The following is a 21,426-nucleotide window of genomic DNA, read 5'->3' on the forward strand; positions in this document are numbered from 1 at the left end:
GCTACTTCCTTAGTGTGGGGCTTGAAGTCCAATTTGTTTCTTGGGTAGTGTCTCTGGCCTCTGTTCAGATTATTTTTGCTGAGACCTGGGCTGTTTGGAGTCTCTTCTGTGTGTAGGTGGTTTCAGGGCCATTCAGAGACATAGAGGAGAGAGAGCGAGAGCATGGGAACTCCTCTCTGGCTCCCTTTCTAATTTTTTTTTTTTTTTTTTTTGAGACAGAGTGTCACTCTGTGGCCCAGGCTGAAGTGCAGTGGTGTGATCTTGGCTCACTGCAACCTCCACCTCCCGGGTTCAAGCAATTCTCCTGCCTCAGCCTCCCGAGTAGTTGGGATTATAGGCATACACCACCACACCCAGCCAATTCTTGTATTTTTAGCAGAGACCGGGTTTCACCGTGTTGGCCAGGCTGGTCTCAAACTCCTAATCCCAGGTAATCTGCCTGCCTCGGCCTCCCAAAGTGCTGGGATTATAGGCGTGAGCCACTGCACCCAGCCTCTGGCTCCCTTTCTGTCTTCTGTGTTGCCAATTTCTAGACTTCTCTTTCCTGGTGCTGAGGTCAGCAGGACTTTCTTTTCCATGTGGGCCCCACCTTCCCTGCTGGTGCCAAGAAGACCGTGTCTAGTGCCGGGGTAGAGGGTACAGGGAGGAGATCTGCCTCCTGTGACTTCATTCTCCACCTCCCACATGAGCCTCCTCTCTGTCCACTGTCCCTCCCTGCACCACACACAATGGGCCCATGAAGGGTTGCATATGCCAGGTGTTCCAGTGGATCTCTGCTGGGGACTGTTATTGGGTGGTACCTCATTCCATCATACCCAGAAGCAGAACTCTCAAGCCTGTGTTTTATTATGGCATGTACCCACATTAGCCCAAAAGCTCCTTGCTGGCTGGGCACAGTGGCTCACACCTGTAATCTCAGCACTTTGGGAATCCAAGGCAGGCCGATCACAAGGTCAGGGGTTTGAGACCATCTTGGCCAACATTGTGAAACCCCGTCTCTACTAAAAACACGAAAAACAATTAGCTGGGCATGGTGACGCGTGCCTGTAATCCCAGCCACTTGAGAGGCTAAGGCAGGAGAATGGCTTGAACTGGGGAGGCGGAGGTTGCAGAGTGGAGAATTTGTCACGGCACTCCAGCTTAGCCACAGAGCAAGACTCTGTCTCAAACAAACAAACAAACAAAAAGCCCCTTGCTGCCTCCCGGCACAATGGGAAGTTGGAAAGTCTATTAGCAAAAGATGAATGAATGGGATCATGATGTTTTGCCGGTGATTCTATTCCACTGGGCATCCCCTGCCGGTCCCTGTTGCTGTGGCTTCATTGGTGCAGTGGGAGCCAAGCCTCTCACAGCTGCCCCTGGAGTCAGTGGGCCTGGGATTGGGCCCCGGCTTTTCAGCTCCTGTGCTGAGGATTTAAAGCAGACCACTAGCTCTCCCTGGGGTTGTTAACCCAAGGGACTGTCACAGACATTGCATCCCTGAGTGAACACATCTTGAAGCCCCTGTCCCAGGGAGCAGTGCCGTCCACGCCTCACTGACACGCTTTTCCTGGACACCAGCTCTGAGCTAGGGCTTGAGCTGAAGGTCCCAGAGAACTCAGGGATCTGCTTCCCGGGGGCAGGGCAGACTGGGATAAGCTGAGACCCTGGCATGGACAGATATGCTAAGGTGTGGCATTGCCCGTGACAACAGAGGTGTGGCCAGAGAGGACTTCCCGGGCTGTGGGGTGGTTCTCTTCCTGAAGGACTCAGCACTATTCCAAGGAGAGGTCAGGGGGAGCTGGTGCTCTGTGCAGAGGGGCTGGCAGAGAGCAAAGCTGGCAGGTGGGAATGAGTGGGGATGGTGGGTGCTGGGCAAGTACCCGGCACCTGTGCTCAGAGGCTGGGCATTCAGGGAGTCCACAGGGCTGGGACCCAGGATCCAGGGCAGAGGGAAGCAGCATCTCAGCTGTGGAACAGGTGGGGCTGGGGGTGGGAGGAGGGCTGCGGGAGGCCCTGTCTTGTAGAGAGGACAGTGGGAGTGGACGATTCCTGGGACCATCCAGCTCTGACAGGCAGCACCAGGAATGGGAAAGAGGAGGCCAGGGGGCTTGGGGATTCTCTGCGGGTTTCCCCTCCTGCCTGCCCTAGAGGGCTGCTGCCCTGCAGGTGTGGGCCCGCCCAGCTGCCCTGGCTTCTGGGATTTCCACCAGTCAGGTGGGGCTCTGGAGGAGCTCAAAGGGCCCAGGATTTTCCCGTGGGACGAGGGGCAGGGAGCAGCGTCCAGCAGCATTCGGGCAGCCAAGGCGGGTGAGGACAGGCGTAGGGGAAGGTGTGGGCCCCATGAGCCCTTCTTCTTCTCGGACCTCAGTCTTCTCTCCTGGAAACGGGGAGAAGGGCTGCCATCGGCAGGGAGGTCCCCTAGGGGAGGAATGGGGCCTCCAGTGGGTCTGGGTGGGAGGGAGAGTCCTGCAAGCCTGTGACCAGCGCGCCCTCGTGTGGGACCCATGAGCCCTTCTTCTTCTCGGACCTCAGTCTTCTCTCCTGGAAACGGGGAGAAGGGCTGCCATCGGCAGGGAGGTCCCCTGGGGGAGGAATGGGGCCTCCAGTGGGTCTGGGTGGGAGGGAGAGTCCTGCAAGCCTGTGACCAGCGCGCCCTCCTCCCGCGTCCAGGCACAGAGTTCGAGTACACCGACTCGGAGAGTGAGGTCAAGGTGCGCAAGCGGTCGCCCGCGGGACTGCTGCGGCCCAAGAAGGGGTTGGGGGAGCCGGGGCCCTCCCTGGCCGCACCCACGCCTGGCGCCCGCGGCCCCGGCCCCAGCAGCCCAGACAAAGCCAAGCTGGCAGCGGAGAAGGGACGCAAGGCCCGGAAGCTGCGGGGCCCCAAGGAACCCGGCTTCGAGGCGGGGCCCGAGGCCAGCGACGACGACCTGTGGACGCGGCGCCGCAGCGAGCGCATCTTCCTGCACGACGCCTCAGCTGCCGCCCCTGCACCTGCCAGTACCGCGCCGGCCACCAAGGCCAGCCGCTGCGCCAAGGGCGGCCCCCTGAGCCCGCGCAAGGACGCCGGGCGTGCCAGGGACAGGAAGGACCCCAGGAAGGTAGGGGCTGCGTGGGGAAGGGGGCCGTGGAAGGGTCCCTGGGATTCCGTGGGGGAGAGGCCCTCTTCCCCTCCCAGCCTGGGGAAGCGGCCTCACTGTTAACCAAGTTCACGGCTCCAGGTCCACCCAGAGCTCCTGCTAGGACTTAGCCCCAGGAGGAGTTGTGCACGTGTTCCTTTGTTTCTTAAGAGTCAGGGTCTTGTTCTGTCACCCAGGCTGGAGTGCAGTGGCCTGATCATGGCTCACTGTAGCCATCGACTCCTAACCTCAAGCAGTCTTCCTGCCTCAGCCTCCCAGATAAATGGGTCTTCGGGCACATGCTGCTGGACCCAGCTGATTTACTTTTTGTAGAGATGGGATCTCGCTATGTTGCCCAGGCTGATCTTAAACTCCTGACCTTTAGGTATGCTCCTGCCCCAGCCTCCCAAAATGCGGAGATTACAGGCATGAGCCACTATGTTTGGCCACCCATTTCTTACAGAGGTCCTTAATCTCTCTTCTGTCTAAGACTTTAAAAAATGAATAAAGGGGCCAGGCGCAGTGGCTCATGCCTGTAATCCCAGCACTTTGGGAGGCTGAGGCAGGCGGATCATGAGGTCATGAGTTTGAGACCAGCCTGGCCAATATGGTTAAACCCTGTCTTAACTAAAAAATATAAAAATTAGCCAGGCATGGTTGTGTGCGCTTGTAATCCCAGCTGCTCAGGAGGCTGAGGCAGGAGAATCGCTGGCACCCAGGAGGCGGAGGCTGTGGTGAGCCAAGATCGTACCACTATACTCCAGCCTGGGTGACAGAGTGAGACTCCATGTAAAAAAAAAAAATGTCTTGGCTGTTAGAGATGGGTGGATCACCTGAGGTCAGGAGTTGGAGACCAGCCTGACCAACATGGAGAAACTCTGTCTCTGCTAAAAATACAAAATCAGCCAGGCATGATGGCGCTTGCCTGTAATCCCAGCTACTCAGGAAGTTGAGGCAGGAGAATCGCTTGAACCCATGAGGCAAAGGTTGCAGTGAGCCGAGATCGTGTCATTGCACTCCAGCCTGGGCAAGAGGAGTGAAACTCCATCTCAAAAAAAAAAAAAAAAAAAAGGAAAGAAAGAAAACAAAGTAAATAAAATCCCTGGACCCCAAAGGAAGACACTGATATTAAAGTACAGTTATCAAGATACTGAAAAGACTCCTCTGTGATACGATGCCTATATGCTCCTTTAGGGATGTATTTAACTAGTAAAGACATCCAGCAGTGGGTCTAGTAAATACCATATTTGAAATTTTATTATTTTTGTAGAGACAGTCTCACTCTGTCACCCAGACTGGAAAGCAGTGCTGTGTTCATGGCTCACTGCAACCTTGAACTCCTGGGCTCAAACAATCCTCCCACCTCACTCTCCTGATTAGCTGGGACTACAGGTGCATAACACCACGCCCAGCTAAGTTTTAAATTTTAAGTATAGATGAGGTCTTGCTCTGTTGCCCACGCTGATCTTAGACTCTCTTCTTCTGCCTCAGCCTCTCAAAGTGTTGGGATTACAGGCGTGAGCCACAGCACCTGGCTAGTGCTATACTTCTGAAGCAGTGAGTGTAAAGGATGTTTTAAGGTCCCTGCAGTGACTATTGTGTGCTGCGAGACTCTGTGGTTTCCGTTGGTGGCAAAGTCACCGGCACTGCTGGTACTCTTGTGGTTTGTGGCCTCCACTCTCACCTGAAGGAAAAACCCCATGTTTTTTAGAGGTTAAGGTGTGAAAATACAGGTGGGACTATTTTTTCCTACCTGTTTACAGATTCTCTAAATTCTCTCTATGAACACCCCAGATTAAGAAAACTTGTTTTTCAACCACTCTATGATAATTGGACCTTTTACCCTTTTTGCGCTGGCCACTAGGAAGCTGATGGCCAAATGCTTCCTCCTCTTATTTGGATGCATTCAGCCTTAACAGCTAGGCTTTGACAGTGTTCTGATTCTCTCCACCCTGAGCCCTTGATATAGGAGGAACCCTCAAATAACAGTGACATTCTAGAGAAAATCACAAAAAAGACGAGAGTCTCATTCCAGGCTGGAATGCAGTGAAGCAATCGTGGCTCACTGCAGCCTCCACCTCCCATGCTCAGGTGATCTTCCCTCCTCAGCCTCTGGAGTAGCTGAGACTACACATGTGTGCCAGCGTGCCTGGCTAAATTTTTTTTTTTTTTAGGATGCTGTCTTGCTCTATTGGCCAAGCTGGAGTGCAGTAGTGTCATCTCAGCTCACTGCAACCTCCGCCTATCAAGTTCAAGCAATTCTCCTGCCTCAGCCTCCCAAATAGCTGGGGTTACAGGCATGCACCACTACACCTGGCCAATTTTTGTATTTTCAGTGGAGACAGGGTTTCACCATGTTGCTCAGGCTGGTCTCGAATTCCTGACCTCAGGTATCTGCCCACCTGGGCCTCACAAAGTGCTGGGATTACAAGTGTGAGCCACTGCGCCCAGCCTGCCTGGCTAATTATTTTTTTGAGACGGAATATTCTCTGTCGCCCAGGCTGGAGTGCAGTGGCTCGAATCTTGGGTCACTGCAACCTCTGCCTCCCAGGGTCAAGCAGTTCTCCTGCATCAGCCTCCCGAGTAGCTGAGAGTACAGATACACACTGCCATGCCTGGCTAATTGTTTGTATTTTTAGTAGAGATAAGGTTTTTCCATGTTGACCAGTCTCATCACGAACTCCTGACCTCAGGTGATCCGCCCTGCTCAGCCTCCCATAGTGTTGGGATTACAGGTGTGAGCCACCATGCTCGGATTTCTATCAATATTTTTATTGTGTTTATCTGTAAGAGACAGAGTCTTGCTCTGTTGCCCAGTCTGGAGTGCAGTCATGATTGTAGCTCACTGCAGACTCGAACTTCCAAGTTTAAGCAATTCTGCTGCCTGTCTCCTCTGAGTAGCTGGGACCACAGGTGCACGCCACCACACTTTGCTTATTTTTTTTTTAATTAAGAGATGGGGGTCTCACTTTGTTGCCCAGCTGGTTTCAAACTCTTGGGCTTAAGTTGATCCTTCTGCCTTGGCCTCCCAAAGTGCTGGGATTACAGGTGTGCACCACCATATCTGGCTAATTTAAAAAAAAATTATTTTTGTACAGATGGGGCTGGGTCTTTTTATGTTGTGCAGGCTGGTCCTGAACTCCTGGGCTCAAGCAATCGTCCTCCTTCCTTAGCCTCCCAAAGTGCTGGGATTTCAGGGATGAGCCACCACGCCTGGCCATCAGTATTTTTGTTTGTTTGTTTTTTTAGGCAGAATCTCCCTCTTGTTGCATAGGCTGGAATGCAGTGGCACGATCTTGGCTCACTGCAACTTCTGCCTCCTGGGTTAAAGCGATTCTCCTGCCTCAGCCTCCTGAGTAGCTGGGATTACAGGCATGCGCCCCCATGCCTGGCTAATTTTTGTATTTTTGGTAGAGATGGGGTTTCACTATGTTGGCTGGGCTGGTCTTGAACTCCCGACCTCAGGTGATCCGCCCTCCTTGGCCTCCCAAAGTGCTGGGATTACAGGCGTGAGCAACCTCGTCTGGTTGTATTTTTAAACGGTTGAATGACATTCCGCTGTCTGTCTGTCTCCCACCACCGACCCTGCTGTCGGGTGATGGTTTTGGGTGACAATGATGTTTTGCCATCATAATTACCAAAGCAGTGAGCGTGTCTGTTTTGCATACAGAACTTCTATCACGTCGGAAGTTATTTTCTTATTTATTTATTTTTTTACAAAAAAGCAGAGGAAGGCTCCCAGCCGTGGGTTTTCTGATCAAAGGGAAAGAAACGGTTACTGGTTTTATCTGATTATAACAGTAATTTGGAAGATTAAAAAAAAAATCCACTCAGGACTTTTTTTTTTTTCTACTGTCATTTCCTTTTGTTCCCCGTGCATACAGCTGCAGGGACATGTACCAGGAGATGCTGCTATCTGTTTAATGACAGATGCCAGAGATAAAGGGCGAAGCGCCACTCACATTCCTTCCACCTTTAAGATGCCTCTCATTCCAGAAGGATGACTTGGATTGGAAAGTTCAGCAGAAACAGGAAAATAAAACACACAGACATGCATGCATATATTTATTTTTCCCCCAAAAATGGGGATTAAACTGTATACTCTTATGCTCTAGAGCATGCGATTTTTTGTCCCTTTCAATGTTCTTTGCTTTGACTTTCATTTTGGATACGGACGCTGTGACTTCGTCGTTTCCTGGGAGCATGTGACCGTTATTGTCTTTATTTGTTACTTTGCTACCTCTCCTGGCCTTGGCCGTTTGTTTTTAATTTAATTTTTTTTTTGAGACGGAGTTTCACTCTTTTTGCCCAGGCAGGAGTGCAATGGTGCGATCTCGGCTCACTGCAACCTCCACCTCCTGGGTTCAAGCGATGCTCCTGCCGCAGCCTCCCAGGTAGCTGGGATTACAGGCGCCTGCCACCACACCCAGCTAATGGCCATTGTTTTAGATGTGTCCCTTTTACAAAGTGTAGACTTTTTAGCTAGGCATGGCGATGTATGTCTGTAGTCCCAGCTACTGGGGAGGCTGAGGCAGGAGGATCATTTGAGCCCAGGAGGCTGAGGTTGCAGTGAGCAGTGATTGTGCCACCGCACTCCAACCTGGGTGACAGAGCTAGACCCTGTCTCACAAACAACAACAAAACAGAGTGGCAGTAGTTAAAAGTAAATGAATTACGGTTTCTCCATCCCTTGGCTCATTTAAGCTGCGGTTATAAAACCAAACGAAGCTCCTTTTATGTGTATCAGTCATGTTGGGAGGAAAACGTTGCAAAGCAGGACTATCAGTAAATTCCCACCTGTGCTTTTTAAAAAAAGTATTGTGGGCTAGGTGAAGTGGCTCATGTCTGTAATTCCCAGCACTTTGGGAGGCCTAGGCAGGCAGATCAGGAGGTCAGGAGTTCGAGACCAGCCTGGCCAATATGAAACCCCATCTCTACTAAAAATACAAAAATTAGCTGGATGTGGTGGCGGGCGCCTATAGTCCCAGCTACTTGGGAGGCTGAGGCAGAAGAATTGCTTGAACCCAGAAGGTGGAGGTTGCAGTGAGCCAAGATCACACCACTGCACTCCAGCCTGGGTGACAGAACAAGACTCCGTCTTCAAAAGAGAAAAAAAAGTACTGTGTACGCATGGTTGTGTCTGCATAGCCTTCATATTTGCATGGTTGTGTGTGCTTGTGGAAAGTTCTAGAAAGATACACCATCCTGTTACTGGTAGCTGCCTCTGTGGAGTTGGTAGGAGGGTCACTGGAGAGTAACTCACAGCATATATATATATATGTATAAACACACACACACACACACACACACTTCAGTGTTATCTTTTTTTGGGGGGGCAAAAGGGGCAACAAGTAATATATACTAGTCATAAGATGATAAACATTAAAAACAGCCTGTAATCCCAGCACTTTGGAAGGCCAAGGCAAGAGGATCGCTTGAAGCTAGGAGTTTGAGACCAGCCTGGGCAACATAGCGAGACCCTGTTTCTACAAAAAATAAAAAATTATCTGGGTGTAGTGGTGTGCACCTGTAGTCCAGCTACTCAGGAGGCTGTGGTGGGAGGATCGACTGAGCCTAGGAGGTGAAGCTACATTTAGTGGTGATGGTGCCACCGTCCTCTGGCCCAGGCAACAAAGTGCGACTCTGTCTCAAAAAAAAAAAAAAAAAAACCCAAAAACTAAAAACACTTGCAGGGAGACAGAAGGGGTGTTTTGTTCTGGGAGGGCAGACTTGGGGTGGTACAGGCCTTGGGGATAAGTGAGTGAGGGGACAGGGTGCTGCCTGCGCCTTCCCTGCCCTCTGATGGCTCCTCTCTGCTGCTTCCTCCTCCAGAAGAAGAAAGGAAAGGAGACCGGGCCAGGAGCTGGGCTGCCACCGCCCCGAGCACCCGCCTTGTCCTCTGAGGCCAGGGCTCCTCACACCAGCTCCCTGACCGCCGCCAAGAAGAGCAAGGCCAAGGCCAAAGGGAAGGAGGTGAAGAAGGAGGTGAGGCTCGCTATGCCCTGGGGGTCTCCATGGGGGTCTCTGCCTGCTGCTCTGGGTTCACCCTCCCCATGAGAGAGGCTGCAGGTGACAAGGGTGACGTGGTTGGCGTCCCTATGCTCCAGGGATAAGGAGATATGGGGGACTTGGCTCCTGTCCTCAAGAGATACCTGCTTTAGCAGAGGCAGGGGACACTGGAACAGTGATCAGGAGACCTGGGTGACAGGTCCCCAGCCCAGCATCAGGTCCTCACTGGCTGTCAGGCTTGGGTGAATTTCTTAGCCTGAGTGGGAGATGGTGGCATACCCACTCCCCACACCTGCTAGCACCTGTGCAGTGGTTTTCCCTCAAGCCCATTGGGTGTGGCTGGAAATGCTGCCGCAGTTTCTGAAATGAGGCACACCCCCATGGTAATGAACAGAAGTAGGGTAGTGAGAACTGAGCACTGAGTACTGAGTATTGAGTAGTGAGCACTGAGTACTGAGTAGTGAGTACTGAGCCCTGGCCAGTGGGTTTCAGGCCCATTTCACCCTCCCCCTGATCTCTTGGGTGCCCCCACCTGGGATCCCCACATGCACATGACAGATTCCCTCTATGGCCTGACTGTGGCTCCAGGTTTCCAGAGAGGGTCCCCAGCCCAGCAGGACCCCCGTCCCAGGTGCTGAGTCATTTGTTGGCCATTCTCTGTCCCCAGAACCGCGGGAAGGGGGGCGCCGTGAGCAAGCTGATGGAGAGCATGGCAGCCGAGGAGGATTTCGAACCCAACCAGGACTCGAGCTTCTCTGAGGATGAGCACCTGCCGCGTGGCGGGGCTGTGGAGCGGCCGCTGACTCCGGGTGAGTGGCCGTGATGCGGTGTGTGCCGGGAGGGGCCGCTGGAGCCTCCCCTGAGGGAGGCAGATCTGAGTGTGGCCTGAGACGGAAGGGCTGGGCTAGCTAGGGTCAGGGAACTGCATGAGCAGAGGTCCTGAGGCTGGACTGAGTTCCCTGGGGTGGATGACAACGTTGGATTGGCTGTAGCTTAGTCAACTGGAGATGGAGCATAAGAGCCACCTTGGGGCCAGGGAGGAGGCAGATCCCGAGAGGGACTTGGGAAGGAGCTCCGTGTTGGCCCTAAGGAAAATGAGAAGCTCTCTGAGGTTAGATGTGGGGATGTGATGTGGTCAGATTGGCTTTAAAATGAGCTGTCTGGAGTGGGCACGGTGGCTCATGCCTGTAATCCCAGCATTTTGGGAGACCAAGATGGGCAGATTACCTGAGGTCAAGAGTTCGAGACCAGCCTGGCCAACATGGTAAAACCCCGTCTCTACTAAAAATACAAAAATTAGCCAGGTGTGGTGGTGGGCATCTGTAATCCCAGCTACTCGGGAGGCTGAGGCAGGAGAATCGGTTGTAACCAGGAGGTGGTGGTTGCAGTGAACCGAGATGGCACCATTGCACTCCAGCCTGGGCAACAAGAGTGAAACTCTGTCTCCAAAAAAAAAAAAAAAAAGCGAGCTCTCTGTTGCTGCACAGGGAATGAGTTGGGGCCCCAGGAGAGGCAGGGAGTCCAGTTAGGCTGTGCTGTCCAGGTGAGAGTGGGTCGTGGCCTGGGGCTGCCGTGAGGGCAGCAGGAGGGAGGTGGGGCAGGGTGTTTACAGTAGGAGGGAGAGTGGATGGGATGTGGGGTGGGGGTGCAGGCAGATAAGCAGGGAAGGGAAGGGTGACATCAGGTGCGGGGGTGGGTTGGGGCCCTGTCCCTGAGACCCAGGCCAGGAAGGGTCATGCGCTGGGCTTTGATGGCTGGAGTCTGGAGCACCTGGAGGGGCGTCCTGGGAAGTCACACCCAGGAGGCTCTCAGACCCAGGGGTCTGGAGCTCAGAGGTGAGATCGTGGGTATGGTTGAGGGAGCAAGTGAGAGAAGGGGTTGACCGCCCCAAGACTGCATCAGTCAGTGGCTGCCCCAGAGAGAGGGAGGAACCCACAGGGAGAGAGAGCAGAGGGTTAGGGCAGTGAGAGCTGACCGTCTTCAGGAAGTTTGCCTCTGGGCATTGGTTTCCACCAGAAAGAAAAATCAGATGGCAAGTCACAGAGGTGGGCGGGGTGTGGTGTCTTGCACCTGTAATCCCAGTAGTTTGGGAGGCCGAGGTCGGAGGATCACTTGAGACCAGGAGTTTGAAATCAGTTGGATAATGTATAGAGACCCTGTCTCTATCAGAAGTAAAATAATTAGCCAGGCATGGTGGTGCGCATCTGTAGTCCCAGCTACTCAGGAATCTGGGGAGGGAGGATGGCTTAAGCCAAGGAGTTCGAGGCTGCAGTGAGCTATGATCACACTGTACTCTAGACTGGGTGACAGAGCAAGACCTTGTCTCTGAAAAAATTATTTTAAAAAAGAGGCTGGGCATGGTGGCTGATGCCTATAATCCCAGCATTTGGGAGGCTGAGACAGGTGGATCACCTGAGGTCAGGGGTTCGGGACCAGCCTGGCCAACATGGTGAAACCCCATCTCCACTAAAAATACAAAAATTAGCCGAGCATGGTGGCAGGTGCCTGTAATTCCAGGTACTTGGGAGGCTGAGGCAAGAGAATCGCTTGAACCCAGGAGGCGGAGGTTGCAATGAGCCGAGATCGTGCCACTGCACTCCAGCCTGGGCAACATCTACAAAAAAAAAAAAAAGAACAAAAACAGAAAGCCCTAGAAGTTTGGCTGAGGGCAGTGGTAAAGGGGCTGGATGTCATGATGGAGGATGATGGCTGTCTGGCGATGACTGGAAACCCAGAGCTTCGTGCCAGGCCCGGAGGCTGCTAGTCTTGGGGTGGGAAGAGACCGCACGTGCAGGCGGTCGTCATCCCTGGGTTCACACCCACCTGGGGTCTTTCCAGGTATCTGGGGCCAGGCAGAGGAGGGGGCTGGGAGGAGAGGGGCTGCCCATAGCGCCCTGTGCGTGCATACTGGTACTGGTACACACGAGTCTGTGCAGGTACACGGGCAGACGAAGAAGGGCACACATCTCAGCCCCACAGGCCCACCCAACCCCAGGGTTTCCATTCCAAGGGGATGACATTTGAGTGATGGGAGGAGGGAGAGGTGTCGCAACCGCCCCTGGCTCCAGCCTTGCCTCACGATCTGACCCCTGCAGCCCCACGCTCCTGCATTATTGACAAGGACGAGCTGAAGGACGGGCTGCGTGTGCTCATCCCCATGGATGACAAGCTGCTGTACGCTGGGCACGTGCAGACTGTGCACTCGCCGGACATGTGAGTGGAGGGGGAGGCCCGGTGCAGAGCCCCACATCCCACACCTGCTCCTTGTCCCACACCTGCGCTGAGTCCCGGCCATCTCTGTGCCTGCCTGGGCTGTGGCTTCCCCTGATGGTGTGGGGCGGGGGCGTGCGTGGGCTCAGAGCTGACGGGCCCTGGCACTTTGTGGGGGTACTGGGTGAGCCCTGCCAGGGGCTGGGTGTGGCTGCTCCATGGCGGGAGCTGCAGCGGGAAGGGGTGAGTGAGGGAGCATGCTGGCCTCTCGGGATCTGGACTGCACTGGCCTGGCGTGTTCTGCAATCCCTAGTTCTAAGATAAGGAAGATCAGCTCAGAAAAGGGGAGAATTCTCCCCACTTTCTAGCAAGTCAGCAAAGCTCTAAGTCCTGGTGCCACCTCCCAGTGGTCTAGGAGGCAGAGCTGGTGCTGGTGGGGTCGGGGCCCTCTGGAGAGCTCTATCCTCTGCCACATCACGCCTCGTTTGCCCCCGCAGATACCGCGTGGTGGTGGAGGGTGAGCGTGGGAACCGGCCCCACATCTACTGTCTGGAGCAGCTGTTGCAGGAGGCGGTGAGAGGGGAAGGGGTGGAGCCTCGGGAGGCTCGGGGTGGGCTGGGGTATCCAAGGCCATGGCCACAACTGTACCCACACCTGGCACTCACCCCATGCCCTCCCAGATCATCGATGTGAGGCCGGCCTCCACTCGCTTCTTGCCACAAGGGACCAGGATCGCAGCCTACTGGAGCCAGCAGTACCGGTGCCTCTATCCAGGCACCGTGGTCCGAGGTGAGATACCTCCTCCCCTAAAGCCCTCCCCAGCTCTCCTTTGCCGCCTAACATCTCAATATGGACTCATTGGCTAATAAAACCCCTGTCTGGCTTAAGAATAACGACCTGTGGGATCACATAACTGAAAACTGTGTAGCCTCAGACATGGTTGGATCCAGGCGCCATTTAGACGATGTCATCAGGACTCCAGCTCTGAGTATCTCTGATCAGTGCTGTCATCTGTGCTGGCTTCACACTAGTTCCTTGGAGACTGTAGTTTACCATCTTAACAAATCTTATCATTGGAGAATTTCTCAGTCCCCGTTTTCCCACACAAGTTCTAGTGTGAACTGACTTGGGCCACATGGTTTTCATTGATCCTACCGCCATGAGTCTAATCAGCCAGGCCTGGGTCATATTCTCATCCCTGGGGCTCAGGAGTGAGGTCGCCTCCCTTTTATTCGTGGGCTGAGAAGGATGGGAGGGTGGCTTCCCCAGCAAAGTGGAGATGTTGTAAGAATGAGAGAGAATGAGGCTGGGCGTGGTGGCTCCGCTTGTAATCCCAACACTTTGGGAGACCAAGGTGGGTGGATCACTTGAGGTCAGGAGTTTTTTGTTGTTGTTTTGAGATGAAGTCTCGCACTGTTGCCCAGGCTGTAGTGCAATGGTGGCATCTTGGCTCACTGCAACCTCTGCCTCCTGGGTTAAAGCAATTCTTTGCCTCAGCCTCCTGGGTAGCTAGAACTACAGGCATGTGCTACCATGCCCAGCTAATTTTTTTGTATTTTTAGTAGAGATGGGGTTTCACCACATTGGCCAGGATGTTCTCAATCTGAGGTCAGGAGTTTAAGACCAGCCTGGTCAATGTGGTAAAACCTGTCTCTACTAAAAATACAAAAATTAGCCAGGCGTGGTGGCAGGCGCCTGTAATCCCAGCTAGCTGGGAGACTGAAGCAGGAGAATTGCTTGAGCCCGAGAGGTGGAGGTTGCAGTGAGCTGAGATTGCACCACTGCACTCCAGCCTGGGTGACAGAGTAAGACTGTGTCTCAAAAAAAAGGAGAATGGAGATTGGACAGAGGAAAACAACAGGTACCCTAGGAAATATAGTTGTGGATATCAGACAAGAAAGACAGATGCTCAAATGGTCCAACCCTTAGCTCTTACAAAAGCAATGTATCCTAGAGAGGGGGTACAGATGTTGATTAGACACCCCCTGTCCCCACAAGAAAAGCCCACTCACATACCAAATACATCCATTGGCCTACCATCCATTCATACCCAGAAGATGAAAACAGATGCCAGGTCAGCAAAACAACAGATGTCTGGTCCAGCCTGAGTAGAGGATCTTGGGCTGGGAAGATTTATTTTTTTCCATCTATTAGTCACTCATTTATCATCCAAACTCTGAAAGTGCTGTTAATAAGGCAGAAGTTGGCCTTGGATTCAGATTTCCTGGCACACTCTGTCCCCCTGTACTGATTCTAGGCCTGCCTCATGGGTACCATTCTGGATTCTTGGGCCTTCCCTGTCCCTCTTCCTGAGAACCGTTTTTGTTACATTGCATGTTTTTCTCTTTTTTGGTTTGGTTCCTTGTTTTAAGCAGCAGATCTTTCAGTAGCTTTCTGAGGAAGAGTCCATGGGAGGTAAATTTCTCACATCCTTATGTGTTTGTAATCTCTTCATTCTACCCTAATTATTTAGAGATAGTTGAGTTGGGTACCTTATTCTTTAGAGATAGTTGAGCTGGGTATAAATTATAGACTGGAAATAGTTCCCTCTCACCATTTCAAAGCCATTTTTCCGTTTTTATCTCGCTTCCCATATTGTTGAAGACAGTCAACATTTTGATTCCCAAATCATTGTTGGAGACCTGTTTTTTTCTCTCTGGAAACTTTTAGGATCTTCTCATTATCTCTAGATCTGGAATTCTGTGTGTGTGTGTGTGTGTGTGTGTGTGTGTGTGTATGTGTGTGTTTTCTCATCATGCTGGGTATCTGCATATCTGCAGGGTGGGGGTTGATTTTGAAGCAAATTTCCTTGAGTCCCAGAAGTCCTTACTTGTAGCACAACTTGGAGAACTTCTCTTGTGAATTTCATGTTTTCCCTGGAACTTGCACTAGTCCTGTGGCCCCTGGTGTGTGTGTGTGTGTGTTTTCTGTTATTGTTTATTTTGTTCAACTTAGAGATTTCCTCCGCTTTTATCTTCTAACCCCTTCTGTTTTCTTGAATTTTAAAATTTTCTACTATCATTTAAAACATTCTCCACCAGTTGGTCACATCTATAATTACAGATGTGGATCACATCTATAATTACAGATGTGGATCACATCTGTGATCCCAGCAATTTGGGAGCCTGATGCAAGTAGATTGCTTAAGCCCAGGAGTTTGAAACCAGCCTGGGCAACATAGCAAAACCCTGACTATACAAAAAGATACAAAAATTAGCCAGGCTTGAGCCAGGCTTGAGCCAGGCACAGTGGGTCATACTTGAAATCCCAGCACTTTGGGAGGCCAAGGCGAGCGGATCACCTGAGGTCAGGAGTTTGAGACCAGCCTGGGCAACATGGTGAAACCCCATCTCTACTAAAAAATAGCTGGGCATGGTAGCAGGTGCCTGTAATCCCAGCTACTTGAGAGACTGAGGCAAGAGAATCACTTGAACCCAGGAGATGGAGGTTGCAGTGAGCCAAGGTAGCACTACTGCACTCCAGCCTGGGTGACAGAGTGAGAATCTGTCTCAAAAAAAAAAAAAAAAAAAAATTAGCCAGGCTTGATGGTGTGCCCCTGTTGTCCTAGTTACTTGGGAGGCCGAGGTGGGAGGATCGCCTCAGCCCGGGTGGTCAAGGCTTCAGTGAGCTGTGACTGTGCCACTGCACTCCAGCCTGGGTGACAGAGTCAAATTTTTTCTTTTTTTTTTTTGAGGCAGATACTAATTGTTTTTCATTTTAGCTTTCTGGTTTTTTTTTTTTTTTTTTGAAACGGAGTCTGGCTCTGTCACCCAGGTTGGAATGTGGTGGAGTGATCTCAGCTCACTACAATCTCTACCTCCCAGGTTCAAGCTATTCTCCTACCTCAGCCTCCTGAGTAGCTGGGATTACAGGCACATACCACCATGCCCAGTTAATTTTTTGTATTTTTAGTAGAGATGGGATTTCACCATGTTGGCCTGGCTGGCCTCAAACTCCTAACCTCAGGAGATCTGCCCGCTTTGACCTCCCAAAGTGTTGAGATCATAGGTGTGAGCCCCTGTACCCAGCCTTATTTTAGCTTTCTGCGGCTCCCTCTGTCTTCCCAGTGCCCCTTCTTCTGTTTTCGGGTGCTGTGCTCTTCCTCTCATTAGAACCCCTCAGATGTCTGGGGACCCTGAATGAAGGAGACGTCAGCAGCCAGTGCGAGCTCCGCACTCCCAGTCCTCACAGCGAGTGGGCAGGAATGTTTTGTTAGGGGACCAGGTTCTGCTCAGATTCCCCAAGACTCACATCCTTGGGGATATAGTCTCAGCATCTGGCATTTGGGAAGGAGACTGGGCTGTCACCCTTGGTGGGGGGATGTCCGGCTTCCTCCCCTGCGCTCAGCGTCCTTCAGTTGGGAGCCTCTCTCTGGGATGAACCTCTCAGCTCCTGCCAGCCAGGCCACCCTCAGCCCGTTCAGTCCTGCCTCTGGAGGTGCTTGGGGCCTCTCTGGCCCAAGCCTTGTTAGCATTCTCTTGGGAAAACTACCTCCTCTTCATTGGTGCCACCTTCTCCTAGGAGATAAAAACCCGCTCCTGCACGTTCGTCTCGGTGTCTCTCCCAAAACACCGCCGTTTCCCGCTGCTGCCCTCCGCTTTCCCGTTTTTGGTGTCTTTCAGGGTTGACGCCCACGTCCCTCCTTTGCTGTGGTTGTGGGGAGGTCTTTGGGTGTGAGCGGGCGCAGGTGCATGTGCTCAGTAAGTCAGCTAGAATTGGAAGACCCAGTTCTCCCACCCAGACGGCCTGGCTATCACAACCACACTCTGCACCACTGTATAATCTCCGCCCATGTCCCCGCTGCTGTGCTGTAGAGACCAGGGCTGCGCAGGGGCTGGTTTCTGCTGTCCCCACCCTCGTGCGTCACTTAGGGAGCTGGAGGTCCAAGGGCCTCTCCTGAGCCTCCCCTCCTCCCATAGGGTTACTGGACCTGGAGGACGATGGGGACTTGATCACCGTGGAGTTTGACGACGGAGACACAGGCAGGATCCCCCTTTCACACATCCGCCTCCTGCCCCCCGACTATAAGATCCAGTGTAAGTGATGAGCTCGTGACACCCAGGCTCCTGCCAGGAGCCGCCCACCCTGGCTCTCGCCCTCCCAGCCCGGCCCTGGGCTCTGTCTGAAGTCATTTGGAGTGACAGGGGATGGAAATGGCAGAAACCATGGGTGGGGGCTCCCATGAGATCCTAGGGCTCCCAGGTCCTGGGTCCCGGGTGCATGAGGACAGCACAGGCCCATTGGCCCAGGCCATGGGAAGCTGATCAAAAAGTGTTATTGGCCGGGCATGGTGGCTCACACCTGGAGGCTGAGGCGGGCAGATCACCTGAGGTCAGGAGTTCAAGACCAGCCTGGCCAACACGGTGAACCCCTGTCTCTATGAAAAATAGAAAAATTAGCTGGGCATGGTGGTGCATACCTGTAGTCCCAGCTGCTTGGGAGGCTGAGGCAGGGGGATCGCTTGAACCCAGGAGTTCAAGGCTGCAGTAAGCTGTGACCGCACCACTGTGCTCCAGCTTGGGTGACAGAATGAAACTCAATCTCTAGAAAACAAACAGTCCAGGCACGGTGGCTCACACCTGTAATCCCAGCACTTTGAGAGGCCAGGGTGGGTGGATCACATGAGGTCAGGAGTTCAAGACCAGCCTAACCAACATGGAGAAACTACTAAATATATAAAATTAGCCAGGTGTGGTGGTGCACGCCTGTAATCCCAGCTACTTGGGAGGCTGAGGCAGGAGAAGTGCTTGAACCCAGGAGGCAGAGGTTGCAGTGAGCTGAGATTGCACCATTGCACTCCAGCCTGGGCAACAAGAGCAAAACTCCATCTCAAAAAAAAAAAAGTCAACATCTTTATCCGCCTGTCCCAGTTCCACAAAGTGTTTTATTTTACTTCATTCATTCGGTAGCCTCTGGCTGCTTGCTGTAGATGGGGCTTCCCCTGCTGGACCTCACAGCCTGTGGCGGGAGCCTGCCCAGGGTGAACCACCTGGCGTCGGTTGCTTCCGACCCATCCCTGATCCCCGAGACTGACTAGGGTCTTGGATGCTCCAAGCTGGGGAAGCCAGGCCTGATGAGCCACTCTGTCCTCTGTCCCGCAGGTGCTGAGCCGTCCCCGGCACTCCTGGTGCCGAGTGCCAAGCGCCGCAGCCGGAAGACCAGCAAAGACACTGGGGAGGGCAAAGACGGGGGTACAGCAGGGTCGGAGGAACCAGGAGCAAAGGCCCGTGGGCGTGGGCGGAAACCCAGCGCCAAGGCCAAGGGTGGTACGTTGGCCTGGGCCCCAGGGCAGGGGTGGGGGCGGGGCTCCTTTGGGTATCCAAACTCGGGGCTTGGGGACCTGCCCAAGTGCCTGCCTGCTGTCTCTGTAAGGACTCTGGGCCGGGCGTGGTGGCTCACGCCTGTAATCCCAGCACTTTGGGAGGCCAAGGTACGCGGATCACCTGAGGTCAGGAGTTCAAGACCAGTCTGGCCAACATGGTGAAACCCCGTCTCTACTAAAAATACAAAAATTAGCCAGGTGTGATGGCAGGCATCTGTAATCCCAGCTACATGAGAGGTGGAGGCTGGAGAATTGCTTAAACCCAGGAGGCAGAAGTTGCAGTTGGCCAACATCGCGCCATTATGCTCCAGCCTGGGCAACAAGAGAGACACTCTGTCTCCAAAATAAAAAACTCTGCACTGCAGGGCTGTTCTGACCAGGTGGCAAATGAGGAAGCTGAGGCTGAGGGAAGCAGTTGATTTGTCAGAGGCAGATCTGAGCTGCAGCGGCCTGTGTTTCTTTCCAGAATCCAGAGAAAATGCTTTGTGCAAGCTGAAAGCAGAGGCTACTAGAGGACCCTCTTTGGGGCCAATATAACTTAAGGTTGATATAGGGGAGCCACCCAAGTAGGTCCAAGAGGGCCGCAGCCAGCTTCCACTTAAGTAGCCCAGGGTTATGAAACCAGGCCTTTCTGCCAGGCGCAGTTTCAACCAGGCCTTTCTGCCCACACCTATAATCTCAGCACTCTAGGAGGCCCAGGCACGGGGATCACTTGAGCCTAGGAGTTCAAGACCAGCCTGGGCAACATAGCAAAACTGTCTCTACAAAAAAAAAAATGATAATACAAAAGTTAGCCAGGCATAGTGGCACGTGCTTGTGACTTCAGGTTACTTGGGATACTGAGGCAGGAGGATCACATGAGCCCAGGGAGGTTAAGGCTACAGTGAGCCATGATCATGCCACTGCACTCCAGCTTGGGTGACTGAGACCCCATCTCAAGAAAAAAAAAGCATCCCACAAAAGCAGGCCTTTTCTGATGAAAGCCACAGCTCATCTCCTGTCAGGAAGCCCCCACCCCAGCCTCTCATCTGTTTTGTTTTGTTTTTGCAGACAGAGCTGCTACCCTGGAGGAGGGGAGCCCAGCAGATGAGGTCCCCAGTACCCCCTTGGCCCTGGAGCCGAGCAGCACCCCAGGTTCCAAGAAGAGCCCCCCAGAGCCTGTGGACAAACGAGCTAAGGCCCCCAAGGCACGCCCGGCACCCCCGCAGTCCAGCCCTGTGCCACCCGCCTTCACCAGCTGCCCAGCACCCGAGCCCTTTGGGGAGCTGCCAGCCCCTGCCACCGCCCTGGCCCCAGCGCCTCTCATCACCATGCCCGCCACACGCCCCAAGCCCAAGAAGGCGAGGGCAGCCGAGGAGTCGGGCGCCAAGGGCCCTCGGAGGCCAGGGGAGGAGGCCGAGCTGCTCGTCAAACTGGACCACGAGGGCGTCACATCACCCAAAAGCAAGAAGGCTAAAGAGGCCCTGCTGCTCCGGGAGGACCCGGGGGCTGGGGGCTGGCAGGAGCCCAAGAGCCTCCTGAGCCTGGGCAGCTACCCGCCGACGGCCGGCAGCAGTGAGCCCAAGGCGCCCTGGCCTAAGGCTGTGGATGGGGACCTCGCCCAGGACCCTGGGCCGGGGCTCACGTTTGAGGACTCTGGGAACCCCAAGAGCCCAGACAAGGCCCAGGCTGAGCAGGATGGGGCCGAAGAATCAGAGAGCAGCAGCAGCAGTAGTGGCAGCAGCAGCAGCGGGTCCGAGACAGAAGGGGAGGAGGAAGGCGACAAGAACGGGGATGGGGGCTGCGGCGCCGGGGGCCGCAACTGCAGCGCTGCCAGCTCCAGGGCGGCCTCACCGGCCTCCTCCTCCTCCTCCTCTTCCTCCTCTTCTTCCTCCTCTTCCTCATCCTCCTCTTCCTCCTCCTCTTCCTCTTCCTCCTCGTCTTCTTCCTCATCTTCATCTTCCTCCTCTTCCTCGTCGTCCTCCTCCTCTTCCTCATCCTCGTCCTCATCCTCCTCTTCCTCCTCCTCCTCCTCTTCCTCTTCCTCTACCACAGATGAGGACTCTTCCTGCAGCTCAGACGATGAGGCGGCCCCCGCCCCCACGGCTGGCCCCTCTGCACAGCCAGCGCTCCCCACCAAGGCCACCAAGCAGGCCAGCAAAGCACGGCCCTCGGCCCACGCCCCAGGCAAGAAGACGCCCGCGCCCCAGCCCCAGGCGCCCCCACCGCAGCCCGCACAGCCTCTGCAGCCCAAGGCTCAGGCTGGGGCCAAAAGCCGACCCAAGAAGAGAGAGGGCGTCCACCTCCCCACCACCAAGGAGCTGGCCAAGCGGCAGCGCCTGCCGTCCGTGGAGAACCGACCCAAGATTGCCGCCTTCCTGCCTGCCCGGCAGCTCTGGAAATGGTTCGGGAAGCCCACCCAGGTAACCAAGCTCGCGCCCGGGCGGGGCTGAGGGGCTGGGGGCCTTGTCTTTTGCCGCTGGGCACGCATGCGCACAAATACACTACACCCACACAAACGCACACACACTTGCACGTGTATAGAAATGTAGGCACATGCATGCGTGCACATGAACACGTGCATGCCCCACACAGACACGAACATGTGCACACACAGGCACATCCACATGGCAGGACCCAGTGACAGAAGAGGGTGGTTCATACAGGCTGGCAGTGAGCCCTCAGTGTGCAGTGGTGTGGGGGAGGAGTGCCTGCATGTTCCGGTAGGGTTCCGTGGTCTCTCAGGCATTATTTACAAAGCTGCTCTAGAACCGTGTTGAAAGTCTCTCTTGGCCAGCTGCAGTGGCT

The 21,426-nt window shown here is 54.0% G+C and overlaps 1 protein-coding gene across 1 annotated transcript in view; it reads left to right on the plus strand.

Moving 5' to 3' along the window:
- Nucleotides 1–21,426, plus strand: part of TNRC18 (trinucleotide repeat containing 18) — a 109,803-nt gene that overhangs the window by 83,126 nt on the left and 5,251 nt on the right. The window contains exons 18-26 of the mRNA XM_021675973.2: nt 2,653–3,080; nt 8,931–9,083; nt 9,775–9,916; nt 12,203–12,320; nt 12,815–12,890; nt 12,998–13,106; nt 17,237–17,353; nt 18,419–18,583; nt 19,690–21,041. Coding sequence (XP_021531648.2) covers nt 2,653–3,080; nt 8,931–9,083; nt 9,775–9,916; nt 12,203–12,320; nt 12,815–12,890; nt 12,998–13,106; nt 17,237–17,353; nt 18,419–18,583; nt 19,690–21,041 — 2,660 coding nt within the window. The remainder of the gene's footprint in view (nt 1–2,652; nt 3,081–8,930; nt 9,084–9,774; nt 9,917–12,202; nt 12,321–12,814; nt 12,891–12,997; nt 13,107–17,236; nt 17,354–18,418; nt 18,584–19,689; nt 21,042–21,426) is intronic.

This window comes from Aotus nancymaae, unplaced genomic scaffold (assembly GCF_030222135.1).
Source record: "Aotus nancymaae isolate 86718 unplaced genomic scaffold, 86718_ANA_hifiasm-v0.15.2.pri h1tg000015l_0, whole genome shotgun sequence".
In the NCBI taxonomy this organism is placed as follows: domain Eukaryota; kingdom Metazoa; phylum Chordata; class Mammalia; order Primates; family Aotidae; genus Aotus; species Aotus nancymaae.